The 15000-nt window shown below is 38.0% G+C and overlaps 1 protein-coding gene across 1 annotated transcript in view; it reads left to right on the plus strand.

Annotated features, from left to right (window-relative positions):
- Positions 1–15000, plus strand: part of LOC136831259 (serine/threonine-protein kinase PLK1-like) — a 457722-nt gene that overhangs the window by 323224 nt on the left and 119498 nt on the right. Inside the window, exon 2 of the mRNA XM_067091344.1 lies at positions 10882–10989. Within this exon, the coding sequence (XP_066947445.1) occupies positions 10882–10989 (108 nt within the window). The remainder of the gene's footprint in view (positions 1–10881; positions 10990–15000) is intronic.

The raw sequence follows: 15000 nt of genomic DNA on the forward strand, positions 1-15000 counted from the left end.
TTATTTATTTTATATTTATCTCGGTAAACGTCAAAGTCTTCTTTTGTAGATATGTTTAATGACGCTTACTAGATATGTATGTATATATTTATGAAAGTCTACAGCCGATATTCTACAATACCACAATTATCTATCAGATTTAAGCTTATTGGAATATAATTCTTGTTTCAATGGTGAAACTTTTACGTATGGTCTGGATTGTATGGGATTTTTTCCTTTTTTTATATAGAAAAATGTCTTTTATTGACTTTGCTTAGATTGCCAGAAATGTAGATATTTGTTTTTCGTTGTGCGCAGATTGAAATGAACTGTTAGTAAGACTTACACGTTACATTCGTATGTGTTGGTGGTTAATGCTATACAAAGAAATATCTATCTATCTATGATAATAAAATCCGAGTGGATCTGATCTTGTTTGTCCTCCCCCCCAGGATCACAGTAGGGGAGACATGACACAGCCACCCTCCCCCTGCAAACCGGTTTGTCCGGCCAGGGTGTGGGTGGGGTTCGTAAGGGAACGGGAGGGTAGGGAAGACATCCACCCTCCTCCTGCAAACCTGTTTGTCCGCCCCGGGAATTGTGTACTATACCTTAATATTTGCATTGGGAAACTTATATTCTTGAAGTTTTTTAATATGCTGTTGGGGATTTTTTTCTGCCACACAACTCAGTGCATAGTATGCACACGTATGTATGTATGTATGCATGCATATGTTTGTGTGTGTGTGTGTGTGTGTGTGTGTTTGCGCAGGCGCGCAGACTCGGTTCCAGAACCGTTGGTGCTAGCACCGAATATGTTCGGTGATGGTATTTGGATCTTTTCTGGAATTGTTGGAATAGGGAAAAAGGGTAGGAATAGGAGGAGGCGGAGGAAAGAGGAATGGAAGAAAGTTTGCTAATAATCGAGTCATGTCAATAGAAGTTTTGAGTCTTCCCCTTGAAGGATATTTATGATGTCTCATCCTGTGTGAGTCTTCAATATTAAACTCTTGGGGTTCATTTAATTTGGTTCGATCCGGAGAGTTCGTTTTATTGAAGACTCTTCTGTTGATATTGGAATCTTAAGGACACTTTCCCCTATGCTTCTCTGAGATAATGGATTCCTTTTTTTTTTTTTTTTTTTTTTTTTGAAGGTGATTTTGAATTAGTTTTATACTAAGATAAATTTCGGCAACAAAATTCACTGGAATCATCATCATCATCTTCTTCTTTTAACGTGCTTTTTTTCCATTTAGTTTGGGGGTAAGCACGATGCTTTCTTTTGGAAGGACTTTGACTTTGGGGTAGACTTTGTAGTTTCGATCGGCTGCTGGCTGTCATCGCTTAGACCCCGGTAGCGCTTGTGCGTGTGTTGTACCAGTCACCAGCGTCCTTTCTCCCAGCAGCGAGGAGACGTTGCACGGTTAGGTCGACAGTCGAGACGTGTGAGGTGTCTGTTATGTTTTTAGAAGATGTGGGAGTGGCTTGCTTTGTGTGTGTATTAGTCTGTAATACCCATTTGCTTTTTATGATAATTGGTATTCGTGGGCTAGGGCGAATGACTGGAATATAATTCGCTTATTTGTCGTAATTGGTCCAGCGTTTTGTTTGCTGCCTGATACTAAGGGTCATGCAATAAGAAATGGGAAAGCTGCTAGAATGTATTATGTTGTTTTTTCGATTACTGATAGGATGAAGAATAGTTTCTCTCTCTCTCTCTCTCTCTCTCTCTCTCTCTCTCTCGTCCCCGTAGGGGGCTAGTGCCGTCAGTGCACCTCATGTGGTGCACTGTAGGCATTAACTCAGGTTCCTTGCAGTGTGCCTTGGGCCTCTAGGTGCAACCCTTTCGTTCTTTTACTCTAATTCTCTTTCTTCCATCTTACTTTCCTCAACCGTCTCTTAACAATTGATTCATAGTGCAACTGCAGTGAGGTTTTCCTCCTTCTCGTCCTCGTTTTACGATTTCCTCGGCAAACGGTCTTAGTGAGATGCTATTTCCTTTTTCTCCAGTGTTTATTTTGTTTTTTCTCGATCCGTCTGTGGATTGGCATTCTCTTAATTCTTATGCTTCCTTGGAGACTCACTATTTTGTAGCCATTTTTGTAGATTGTATATTCACGCGCTCTCTTTCATCATCGTTATTCTCTTAAATGATTTTCTTGGTTTCTCTGTATTTTCGGTGCTTTCGTCCCTCTCGATTCTTACTTTGTTTTTGCGCTATTCGCTAATTGTCTCAAATAGTTTCTGTCTTTTCCCTCCCACACGTCCCGAGTTTTCACAACTTTCGCAATTTTGGTTCCTCATTTTGGTTCCTCATTTCTCGCTTCTTTCAGGTTTTTATTTATTAGTGTTCTTCTCTTGCGTTTCGTAACTGTTATTACTTTTTTTTTTTACTCCCTGTTATTATTCGTTTCTCCACTCATATATGTTTTTTTTTTTTATTTTCATTAATGTGTTCTCTTACTGTATCTCCGTCCAAATTCCCTTTCTTCCATCTTACTTTCCACCCTCTTCTTAAAATTGTTTCATAGTGCGACCGCGGGTTTTCCTCCTGTTACACCTTTCAAACCACCTTTACTCCCAGTTTCCCTTTCAAACCTTCTTTACTCTCAATTTCCTTTTCAAACCTTCTTTACTCTCAATTTCCTTTTCAAACCTTCTCTACTCTCAATTTCCTTTACAGCGCTAAATGACCTTACAGGTCCCATCGCTTGGCCATTGTTCTAAATCTTAAATTCCGACTAATGTGTTCTTCGGTTAGAGATATTTAAAACTTGAATGGAAGTAATATTGAGATAAATTCTTAATATTAATTTTGTACGTTGAGAAAAAACTACTGCTTAATCTTGCATGTTCTGACTTAGCCTAATTCAGGTAGGTCCTTTTGTATATTATTATTTTTCATCAGGTTTTTAATTCTTCAATCATATTTAGGAAACCTGTGAAAACCACCTTTCAGCCTTGAGGGAGGGGGAAGCTGTTGACTTTCATCTCTCTCTCTCTCTCTCTCTCTCTCTCTCTCTCTCTCGTTTTTATGGGCAGTATAAGAATTCTTTTTCGCTTGTTTATACAATATCTCTCTCTCCCGTTTTTATGGTTAGTATAAGAATTCTTTTTCGCTTGTTTATACAATATCTCTCTCTCTCTCTCTCTCTCTCTCTCTCTCTCTCTCTCTCTCTCTCTCTCTCTCTCTCTCTCTCTCTCTGTGGGCAGTATAAGAATTCTTTTTCGTATTGTTTCACCTGCCCGATGTACTTTTCCTTCTGTCTGCTCATTTATACGATCTCTCTCTCTCTCTCTCTCTCTCTCTCTCTCTCTCTCTCTCTCTCTCTCTCTCTCTCTCTCTCTCTCTCTCTCTATCGTTTTTATGGGCAGTATAAGAATTATTTTTCGTTTTGTTACACTTACGCGATGTACTTTTCCTTTTGTCTGCTTGTGCATACAAGTGTTTTGAAAATACCAGCCTAACACGCAACCGTTTTTCATTTCCCTGTTACTTTGCGCGTCTTTTGGGAAATGTTACCTTGGCAGCTCGGGAAAAGGGAAAGAGGATTACTGTCATAGTCCGTGATGGGGATGTTTCTTTCACGAAGATTTTCTTTTTTGTTTTTCTTCTTTTATTTCCGCGTTCCTTTGCATTTCTAGACTTTCCAAACGGTATATTTTTAGTCATACAGAATGATTAGCAAATTTATTAAGATTTTTTCCTTTTTTTTTTTTGTTAATACAGGATGATTAACAAGTTCATTAAGATTTTTTTTTTTTACTAAATTTGAGAGACTCTCTCTCTCTCTCTCTCTCTTTCTCTCTCTCTCTCTTTCTCTCTCTCTCTCTCTCTCTCTCTCTCTCTCTCTCTCTCTCTCTCTCTCTCTCTCTCTCTCTCTCTCTCTCTCTCTCTCTCTCTCAAAGAACTGAAGAAGCCCATCCTACTTCTGTGATGAGGTTCCTTATCAAATAATGACATGGACCATTTTTCCAACACTCCAGAACTAAATTCCAACTGCGAAAGACTTCTTGAAGCCATACTGACCTATATCTTTGTTAAGAACTTCGAGAAACTCTTAGCGACAGTTGTAATCGTCAAACATATAATAGATATTAAGTTTCTCCCAACTATCCAACGTGTATTTGTTTACAGCACCATAGCTGGTTTAACCAAAAGTTGATGATCGGAATCCTACAATTACAGAGCTAAATCGACGTCATTCACCGTGTTTTTGCCAATGCTTTTGACAAAGTAGAAAAGTCTGGACTCTGCAATGTACTTTCAGAAAAGCCAGAAAGTGAACCAGTAAGCTACACAGATTCCCCCAAGTTGATCAAGCCAGAAAGTGGACATTATCATAGCTGATTTAACGAAAAGTTGATAACCGGAATCCTACAATTACAGAGCTAGATCGTTGACGAGGTAATCCGTCACCATCAGAACGGTTGAACCAGTCTGCAGGTAAAATCTCTCCCGTTTTAAAGTAAAATCTGGTAACTTTGACCCGTAGAGTTTTCAGGGGTGCTGTCAACACTTGAGATTTTTTTTCTAAGGTCAAGGCTCTTGCGAATTCTCTTCCCTTTATGGTATGGTGAAAATGGTGCTCTGAGGCGCCGTTCCCCAATTATCCTTTTATTGCTGTTGGGTTGAAGCAAGCGGCGCCCGTCATCATAACGTCAGGGTAATTACAATTTCAAATGCCTTTTTCAACTTCCTTCCGTTTGTAATTGTGATGATTTTGCGAGTATAATGGCTTCGTCATGATGTCTCTTGTTTAATCAGTTGTATTTCTCTGTCCTTTGATGAGTCTTTTAACGTTAGTTTTGCTTTCTCAAAGCACTTATTTTCCCTTCTGATGCAATGGCGTAGCGCTCCCAGCTTACAGCCAAGGAGCACGTCTCATCCTCGGGTTGTACTATTTATTATTATTATTATTATTATTATTATTATTATTATTATTATTATTATTATTATTATTATTATTATTATTATTATTATTATATGGAACAAGCCTACAGAGACCACTGACTTGAAATTCATGCTTCCAAAGAATGCGGTGCTGATTTTGAAGAAATTGCAGAGGATAACAAGAAATACAGAAAGATAATAAATCCATGAGTACAAGATGAATTGTTTCAGGGTAGTAATGCGTTGCATCTTTGCTTGAACTTTTGAGTTCAAATAAGTTTTTGAGTTTTCCAGTCAGAGTGTTTCAGTTTTTTTTTACTGTATAACATACCAGAATTTCAGTTGTCTGTGTTGTCAGATTTTCCAAAAAAATTTCCACCGAAGATGAGCTAATTAGAAACTGAACGATATCTTTGAAGTCCATTTTCTCAGAATGAGGAAAAAATGGCTTACGCCTGTTCGTCAAACTAGGGTATCTCTTAATCCCTTACCATTCTCTCTCTCTCTCTCTCTCTCTCTCTCTCTCTCTCTCTCTCTCTCTCTCTCTCTCTCTCTCTCTCTCTCTCTCTCTCTCATTCGTTATACCGCTACAAGAAAATTATTATTTACTTAATGTTTTCAAATTTTGTCTGTCCCCAGAAGGTAACGACCCGTTTCCTCGATCTAAATCTTCCGTGAACTGAATTATGTTATTATACATTAACTTTTATTTCTTCTTTTTTTTCAAAGAGAAAAGAAATTAAAGTTGGATTCGTCATCCATTGAGTCGATTAAGGGAAACGAATGAGGGCGAAGTTTTATGATAATGGCCGCGACACTTTTATGTTCATCTCCCCCCCTCGCCTCTTCCCCCTTCCCTCTCCTCCAATCCCTATCTCCTCCCCTTTTCCCCAATCCCTATCCCCCTCCTGTCTCCTCCAATTCCCCACCCTTCTCCACCATCTCACAATCGTGCCAAGCCAGTGTCTAAAATGGTTGTGGTGGAGAGAGAGAGAGAGAGAGAGAGAGAGAGAGAGAGAGAGAGAGAGAGAGAGAGAGAGAGAGAGAAAATCTGCAAAGGAAAGGGGAAAGACCAACAAGTGATTAGTTAACAAATGCCCATGAGAGAGAGAGAGAGAGAGAGAGAGAGAGAGAGAGAGAGAGAGAGAGAGAGAGAGAGAGTCTGCAAAGGAAAGGGGAAAGAGCAAAAAGAGGTTAGTTAACAAATGCCCATGAGAGAGAGAGAGAGAGAGAGAGAGAGAGAGAGAGAGAGAGAGAGAGAGAGAGAGAATCTGCAAAGGAAAGGGGAAAGAGCAAAAAGTTATTAGTTAACAAATGCCCATCCTGTCTCGCTTCTATAGGATCTCTGTAGTTGACTTGTTCGCAGGATTTTTGCAGAAGAAAAGTAAAACATAAAACGGTATTAAAATCTACGTTGCTGAGATTGCAAATTCACAGGATATTCGGCACATTAAGAAATGAGAACGTAAAGGCTTTGTGGTTGTTATTTTATCAGAGTTGTGTGAATAATTTCTTTGAGGTTTTGTGATTTATTGTAATTGTGTAAGATTTCTGCGAATGATTGTATTGAGGTTTTGTGATTTACTGCTATTTTGTCAGCGTTGTGAGAAATAATTTTATTTAGGTTTTGTGATTTATTGTAACTGTACATGGTTCGTGCGGATAATTTTATTGGCCGAGTAAACAATCAGAAGCCACAAAACTGAACTTCTTGATGGTATAAACTTAGTAAACTGTGAGAGTGTAAATAAGAGATAAACAGGTATGGCTTTCCTCTCTCTCTCTCTCTCTCTCTCTCTCTCTCTCTCTCTCTCTCTCTCTCTCTCTCTCTCTCTCTCAGGAGAAAGTACATGTGACCTTGGACAATTTTTTCCTCTCTCTCTCTCTCTCTCTCTCTCTCTCTCAGGAGAAAGTACATGTGACCTTGGACAATTTTTTCCACTCTCTCTCTCTCTCTCTCTCTCTCTCTCTCTCTCTCTCTCTCTCTCTCTCTCTCAGGAGAAAGTACATGTGACCTTGGACAATTTTCCCTCTCTCTCTCTCTCTCTCTCTCTCTCTCTCTCTCTCTCTCTCTCTCTCTCTCTCTCTCTCTCTCTCTCTCTCAAGAGAAAGTAAATGTGATTTTAGACAATTTTTTCCACTTTCCAATTAGAATAAAGCTTTACCTTTTACCATAAACATTCTCTCTCTCTCTCTCTCTCTCTCTCTCTCTCTCTCTCTCTCTCTCTCTCTCTCTCTCTCTCTCTCTCTCTCTCCTAGGAGAAAGTACATGCTCTCTCTCTCTCTCTCTCTCTCTCTCTCTCTCTCTCTCTCTCTCTCTCTCTCTCTCTGAGGAGAAAGTACATGTGATCTTGGACTTATTCCCTACCCCCTTTTTCCCCCCAATTTTATCCCATTTATGTTTTGTAACCGACTGACGACCTTCCTTTGTCAGTTCCCCGACGCCTCGGAAGCAGCGTGACTTGGCATGAAGGATTCAATGAAACTGTTCATTCAGACAAGAGAAAAAGACGGACAAAGAGAACGCGCCCGGTGTGGTAGATGTATACACATTCATTTAGGCGGGCAGTGGGCCAAAATCCCCTCCCCCCCCGCTCGGTGTGTGATGTGGTGAGGGAAGCAGTTGCCATAATTTACATTTTATAGCGCAAAGGTTTTATACAGCGGAACCCCGGATATTTATGGAGAGAGAGAGAGAGAGAGAGAGAGAGAGAGAGAAACTCTTACGAGTGGTCTCTCCTCTGTGGAGTGAGTGTTAGGATCACCACCTCGAAGACCTCCTGTTTTATATATATATACAATATGTATATATATATATATATATATATATATATATATATATATATATACATATACATATACATATATATATATATATATATATATATATATATATATATATATATATATATATATATATATATATATATATACATATACACACACCTATACATATATAGATACATCGACTAACATTCAGATACATAATTCACTGCTTCGGTCAACACAGCCGGACTGGGAATTGAGAGAGAGAGAGAGAGAGAGAGAGAGAGAGAGAGAGAGAGAGAGAGAGGCTTTGTGGTTTCAGTATTGTGTTCGTGAGTGATAGGGTTAGTCAATTTGTCATGAGACATGTTGTAATTAAGCTTTTTTTATATTTAATTTTTATTTATTTTTTTATGACTTGCTTAGGAAGTCGTGGCTTCTACACAGTAGATAAACGGGCGTGCTTAGAGGACAAACTTAATTTGCCCAAACTTACTCCTGGTGATTTGTAAATTATATATTTCATCATTATTCGGTCGTATACCGCTAATCCTCAGTAATGGAAAATGTAATCTATCCTTCCACCCAACATTTAGAATAAAATATATATCAAAATTTGGAAGGATCTGTTATTAATTATAATAATCCCAAAATCGTATGGGCTACATAACATGAAAAATAAGTTATGTAATCAGCGAACCAAGAAATAGCTTAATTTATATATCGGTGCTGGAACTACCAATCTCTCTACTCTACGTTGCTGCCGACGCTTTCGAGATTTAATTTCTGAAGCGGTATCGGAAGCGCTCTCTCATTTATTTGCATGGGGGAGGGGTAATCACACTCCCCCCCCCCTCTCCACGGCCCCCCGCCCATTATTTTTCCACTTAATTATAGCCTACCGTGTAATTAGATAGGATATCAGTGTGATGTTTGCCTGATAACGTAAGGTTATAACGCCTGGGAATTTAGGTTTATCTCTCTCTCTCTCTCTCTCTCTCTCTCTCTCTCTCTCTCTCTCTCTCTCTCGTGGTAATGGAAAATATTAATTTCCTTGATTATGTACCATTAATTTAGTGCTCGCTTTGTGTCTCAGATGCGGAGAGAGAGAGAGAATGCGTGTCTGTTTGTGTTTAAATATAATTATAATTATATATATATGTATATATATGTTATATATATATATATATATATATATATATATATATATATATATATATATATATATATATATATATATATATATATATATATATATATATATATATATATATATATAGTTCGTGTGTGTTCACCAAATAGCCACACAACTTCACTATGTATATATATAGTCCTACTAGCCTACTTGTGTTAGGCTTCAGTGAGACGGTACGGTTTAGATTCCAGGTTCTTTAAATTGCAAAAGTACAATTTACCAAGTACTAGTTTTCAAAGACATACAGTCTTCTTCATCAGGTACCGAAGTGTGTGTATGTATATACATATGTATGTGTTTGTAATGGATGTAAGACTTGCTCCCTTTTCCATTGATTCAACAGCTGCCAAAATTCATTTAGTCACAAATGCATTTAGTGGATAATGTGTGTCGATGTCAGCTGTTTTAGGGGAGGTGTTGATTACCGGGAAATCTCGAAGAAAGAAAACAAAAAAACAAATAAGATTTCTTGAGTGATTGTCCAGTGGCGTGTTCGCCTTTCGTGTCCACAGGTGCTATTTCATTATTAAGGTCAATTTCTCTCTCTCTCTCTCTCTCTCTCTCTCTCTCTCTCTCTCTCTCTCTCTCTCTCTCTCTCTCTCTCTCTCTAGCAATATTGGTTAATATTTTCAGCCTCTACCTGTTGGTCTTTTTCGTGCACTGTCGACATCTTGAATTTGATTACTCTAATGCTTAGCGGATGGAAGTGGTAAGGAATATCCCTTTTTTTTTTTTTTTTTAATACACACAGTCACGAAAGCGTTATTCTTGACTCTTATTAATTTATGAGACATTCATTAAGTCGAGATAAACCTTTCGCGGGGGATTAAGTCCGGGTGGATAAAGCCTCTTTAAGGACGCGAGTTTCTTGTCCATTGTCCTGGCAGTTTGTTAATATCTTATAGGGTCTCTCTCTCTCTCTCTCTCTCTCTCTCTCTCTCTCTCTCTCTCTCTCTCTCTCTCTCTCTCTCTCTCTCTCTCTCCGTTTAAGTCGCAGCTTATTTTTAGCACAAGGTTTCTCCTACAACTAGTGTTCATGCAGCAAAGTTTTACAATTGTAGCTTGATTTGACGTGCTCAGCGTATAACTTTATTTTGTGATACTCTAGTGCAATTGATCGAGTGATTACCATTGATTTGATGTAACGTCTTTGCATTAGACATTTGTTTTTAGTAGGTCGCACTCTTTTGAGTATTGCTGCTTGCAGAGTAAAAATATTGAAGTACTGTACGTTGTATGTAAAATAATTTTTTCCATTTTTATGAATCTTGTTTTTAGTGGCATAAATCAATCACTTGCTGTCGAAGATGACATGTTTTATAGACTGTTTGGTGCCACTTTACATGATTATTAATCATCTTGTCGATTAAAAAGAAAATAAAAAGTCTCCTTCCAACTTCAGTTTGCGTGTACATAAATTTACTGAGGCAGTACTTTCGATAACAGGGCATTATTAGTGGAACTTTGGTTATATTCTGCAAGCTTAAGAATTTTATAACTCTCTTTTTGCACTATTAGTAATGTTGATAATGGGTTTTTCACGTTTCATTTATTTTTTTTCACGTTTCATTCATTGGTATTCGTGTTAGGTTGAAGTTTGTCATTATTTACCTAGACATAATTCATTGACGTAGAGTTACAGGCCTAACAAATAGGGCATTGAACAAAGTAACTATATGTGTGTGTGTGTGTGTGTGTGTGTGTATATATATATATATATATATATATATATATATATATATATATATATATATATATATATATATATATATATACATATATACACATACATATATATATAAATATATAAATATATATTATATGTATATATATAAATATATATGTATGTATGTATGCATGTATACATATATATATACACACATAAACACATACATACATATATACATACATATATATATAAATATATATTATATGTATATATATAAATATGTATGTATGTATGTATGTATGTATGTATGTATGTATGTATGTATACTTGAATAATTTTGGTGACGTCCCTTACAACTCTTGGCCTTCTCTCCCACAGGGCGGCTTCGCGGTCGTGCACGAAGTGACGGATCTAACTACCAACAAGACCTACGCTGGCAAGATCATCCCCAAGTGTCGGATCACTAAGCGCCATCACAAGGAGAAGGTAAGCAGCTTCTGTCGTTCCTTTTACTGTACCTCCGTTCATATTCTCTTTCTTCCGTCTTACTTTAATTAAATCCCTCTCCTAACATTTGTTTCGTAGTGCGACTGCTTTGAGGTTTTCCTCCTGTTACACCTTTCTAAATCTTTGTACTGTCAGCTGTGCTGAATGGCCTCATAGGTCCCAGCGCTTGGCCTTTGGCCTAAATTCTATGTTCTCTTTTAATCTAATCCATTCTGTTTTATCATTTATGACAACCGCCTATTGTCATGATAGGACGTAATACGAACGATGTTATTTTAGTAGATAAATGAGATTGCCGTTTTCTTGAATCTCAGTAGATAGGTTAGATCGTACGGGCATTTATTGCCCATGTGGAATGCCCTGGTATGGCATTCTACTTTCCCCCCTTCGTTCGCCATCCCATATACCCCTCTACAGATACGGGAGAACGACACACTTAATCTGTTGTGCGAGGCCTTGGGAGATGTAGGCTTAATTAATCGTAGTTTTAATCCTGTTGAAATGTCCGTATCCAAACGGATTGTCCCATTTGAGACCCCATTTCGAACCCATTTCCCAGAGGAAGCTTTCCCCATTTGCCAAATCTAATTGGGGGAAGTCAGTTCTCCGTGGAGATGGGTTTTCTTGTTAGTTATCAGGGCGATAACAAATAGCGAACGGATTTGGCGAAGGCTCCCGATAGTTAAGGCTGCTACTTACTTCTCCCTCCTGATTTAATGGCCACATAATGTGGGAACGTCTGCCATTTACCCGAGGTCGATACACCTGAGAGGTATGTGCCTAAGGACTGTGCGGCCATTCGTGTTGTAAGTTTTTTTTTTTTCTCACTTTCTCTTTTTCTTTTTTCTCTCTTTTCGTTTGACGTTTGTTTGAAACATTTCATTAATCGTCAGTACGTGGCTTGAACATAAGATGTATGTGTATTTTCTTTATCGTGTGTGTGTGTGTGTGTGTGTATGTGTGTGTGAGAGAGAGAGAGAGAGAGAGAGAGAGAGAGAGAGAGAGAGAGAGAGAGAGAGAAAGAGAGAGCTTTTACTTGTGTCCTTATCCAAGAGAGAGAGAGAGAGAGAGAGAGAGAGAGAGAGAGAGAGAGAGAGAGAGAGAGAGAGAGAGAGAGAGAGAGCGCTTTTACTCGTGTCCTCATCCAAGTGTGTCTGACTATTGCACACGGTCATCAGGCAATGTCTTCTCCCTCTTGCAACTCGTGTCTTGCCAGATATGAATCATTGCTCTTTTATTCCGGTAATAAACGGGAGACACTCGTAGGAGAGCGCCAGGTGTCCAACCAGAGAAGATGAAGAATGAAAGCCACTGCTACATTCATCATTCATTTTTCCACTGCTGAGTCGAGGATGAATTTTGCGTCGTATTTTTTCAGTGTTATGCTTTTCATGTCTTCATATACGTGAATATATATATTCTTTCTCTAGGTTTTTCGTGACTGAATAAATATATTCCTACTGTAGGTCTTTTGTGACAGAAAAGATATATTCCTACTGTAGGTCTCTTGTGACTGAATAAGTATATTCGTACTCTAGGTCTTTTGTGACAATAAATACATTCCTCCTCTAGTTCTTTTGTGACTGAATTAGTTCTTTTTTGACTGAATAGATATATTACTACCCTAGGTCTTTTTGTCTGAATAAATACATTCCTACCGTAGGTCTTTTGTGACTGAATAAATATTTTCCTACATTAGGTCCCTTGTGACTGAATAAATATATCCCTACCGTAGGTCTTTTGTGACTGAATAAATATATTCCTACCCTAGGTCTCTTGTGACTGAATCAGTACATTCCTACTTTAGTTCTTTTGTGACTGAATAAGTATATTCCTAACCTAGGTATTTTGTGACCGATTAAATACATTCTTACTCTAGTTTTGTGACTGAATAGATATATTCCTACTAGAAGTCTTTTGTGACTGAATAGATATATTCCTACTAGAAGTTTTTTGTGACTGAAGAAATATGTTCCTACCCAAGGTCTTTTTGTACTGAATAAATGTATTCCTACTCTGCTTCTTTTGTGACTGAATAAATATATTCCTACGGTAGGTCTTTTTTGTCTTAATGAATATATTCCTACTCTGCGTCTTTTTTTTTTACTGAATAAAATATTCCTACCATTGTCCTTTGTGACTGAGTAAATATATTCCTACTCTAGGTCTTTTGTGACTGAATAAATATATTCCTACTCTAGTTCTTTTGTGACTGAATAAATAGATTGCTACCGTAGGTCTTTTGTGACTGAATAAAGGAATTCCTTCTCTAGGTCTTCTGTGATTGAATAAATACATTCCTGTTCTAGGCCTTTTGTGGCTGAATAAATATATTCGTACGCTAGTTCTCGTGTTACTGAATTCATGTATTATCTTTTATATATTGAATATTTTGTTTTGTAGTGTACATAAAGAGAGAAAGTACGCTACAGTTTGTTTTCGCTTTCGGCATTGAAAGTATTTTTGCGTAAAGTCAGAGTTATGAAAGTGGGTTTTGCTGTATCCAAGGAAGTACTATTTAGATTTTTTTTCAGTCTTGTGACCTTGACGCCTTCAGATGCGGTCTCTGTAACTGGCCTTTTCTAATTGTTCTCGAATTCCTTGATAGAATTTTGTAGTGTCAACGTGACCGAACTGGATCCATTTGAGATGACCTACCCGAATGAATTATTGTGATGAATTAGCTGTAGTTTTCTAGTGTTATTCCGTAGCCTTATGTTCATGTTTGTGTTCTTCAGTTCCCAAGGAAAGAGCAGTTGACCGCGATCCTGGTTTTACAGGCCGGAAGGGAAGGACGAGATCTGCATATACATGACTCTCTCTCTCTCTCTCTCTCTCTCTCTCTCTCTCTCTCTCTCTCTCTCTCTCTCTCTCATCCTTGCCCGAAGATAACGTTGTTGTGTCGGTATCACTGCAGATCCTTGTTCCGTCTGGGCAGGGGGACCTTTACGCGCGCGCGCAAACACACACACACACACACGCACACACAGCGAGAGCAAAGTGGTAGTAATTTTGAATTATTGTTCATTTGTTTCACTATTACTTTTCGTTTAATGGTATAGCAGTAATGGCAATGTGGTTAGTAAATAGCCTAGTCAAGAAGATACTACCTTTCTTGGGGCATAAAAGCTACTGTTTATCATTTTTAATTGTGCCGAAATTTTCTCTAGCGGTAATTCGTAGCGTTATGATCGAAGTAAGTCATTAATAATTGCGACAGTAAATTCAGCTCCAAAACGTCTGTAATTAGTAGTAATTAATATGCTTAATATAATCACTGCATGTAGCAAAACACGGATTGTTACGTGGTAAAATAGTTTCCGGACCGATCGTTTTGTTTACACTTGCTAATCAAGGGTAATTCTTCTCTTCAAATTCGTCTTTGTTATAATTCTGTTAGGTTAATTGGATTATTTTCAAGCCTTGAAAATGTTGTCGACCCATAATTTAATGTAGATTTATCGAAACCAGTCAAGCAGTTACATAGTTGAAAAGTAGTTTTAATCGACTTTCAGTGCTGCTGTTTTTTCCAGAGAACAATTTGCTGCTTTGGTACGGAAAGCGGACCAGTGAACGAACCAAGACTCAAATTATTCAGTGAATCTCATAAAAAAACTTGGAGATATGCGAATAGAATTGAAAGACGTCTACCACTGATTGGAGATATGCGAATAGAATTGAAAGACGTCTACCACTGATTGGAGATATGCGAATAGAACTGAAAGACGTCTACCACTGATTGGAGATATGCGAATAGAACTGAAAGAAGTCTACCACTGATTGGAGATATGCGAATAGAACTGAAAGACGTCTACCACTGATTGGAGATATGCGAATAGAACTGAAAGACGCCTACCACTGATTGGAGATATGCGAATAGAACTGAAAGATGCCTACCACTGATTGGAGATATGCGAATAGAACTGAAAGACGTCTTCCACTGATTGGAGATATGCGAATAGAACTGAAAGACGTTTACCACCGATTGGT

This window comes from Macrobrachium rosenbergii, chromosome 4, assembly GCF_040412425.1.
Source record: "Macrobrachium rosenbergii isolate ZJJX-2024 chromosome 4, ASM4041242v1, whole genome shotgun sequence".
Lineage (NCBI taxonomy): Eukaryota > Metazoa > Arthropoda > Malacostraca > Decapoda > Palaemonidae > Macrobrachium > Macrobrachium rosenbergii.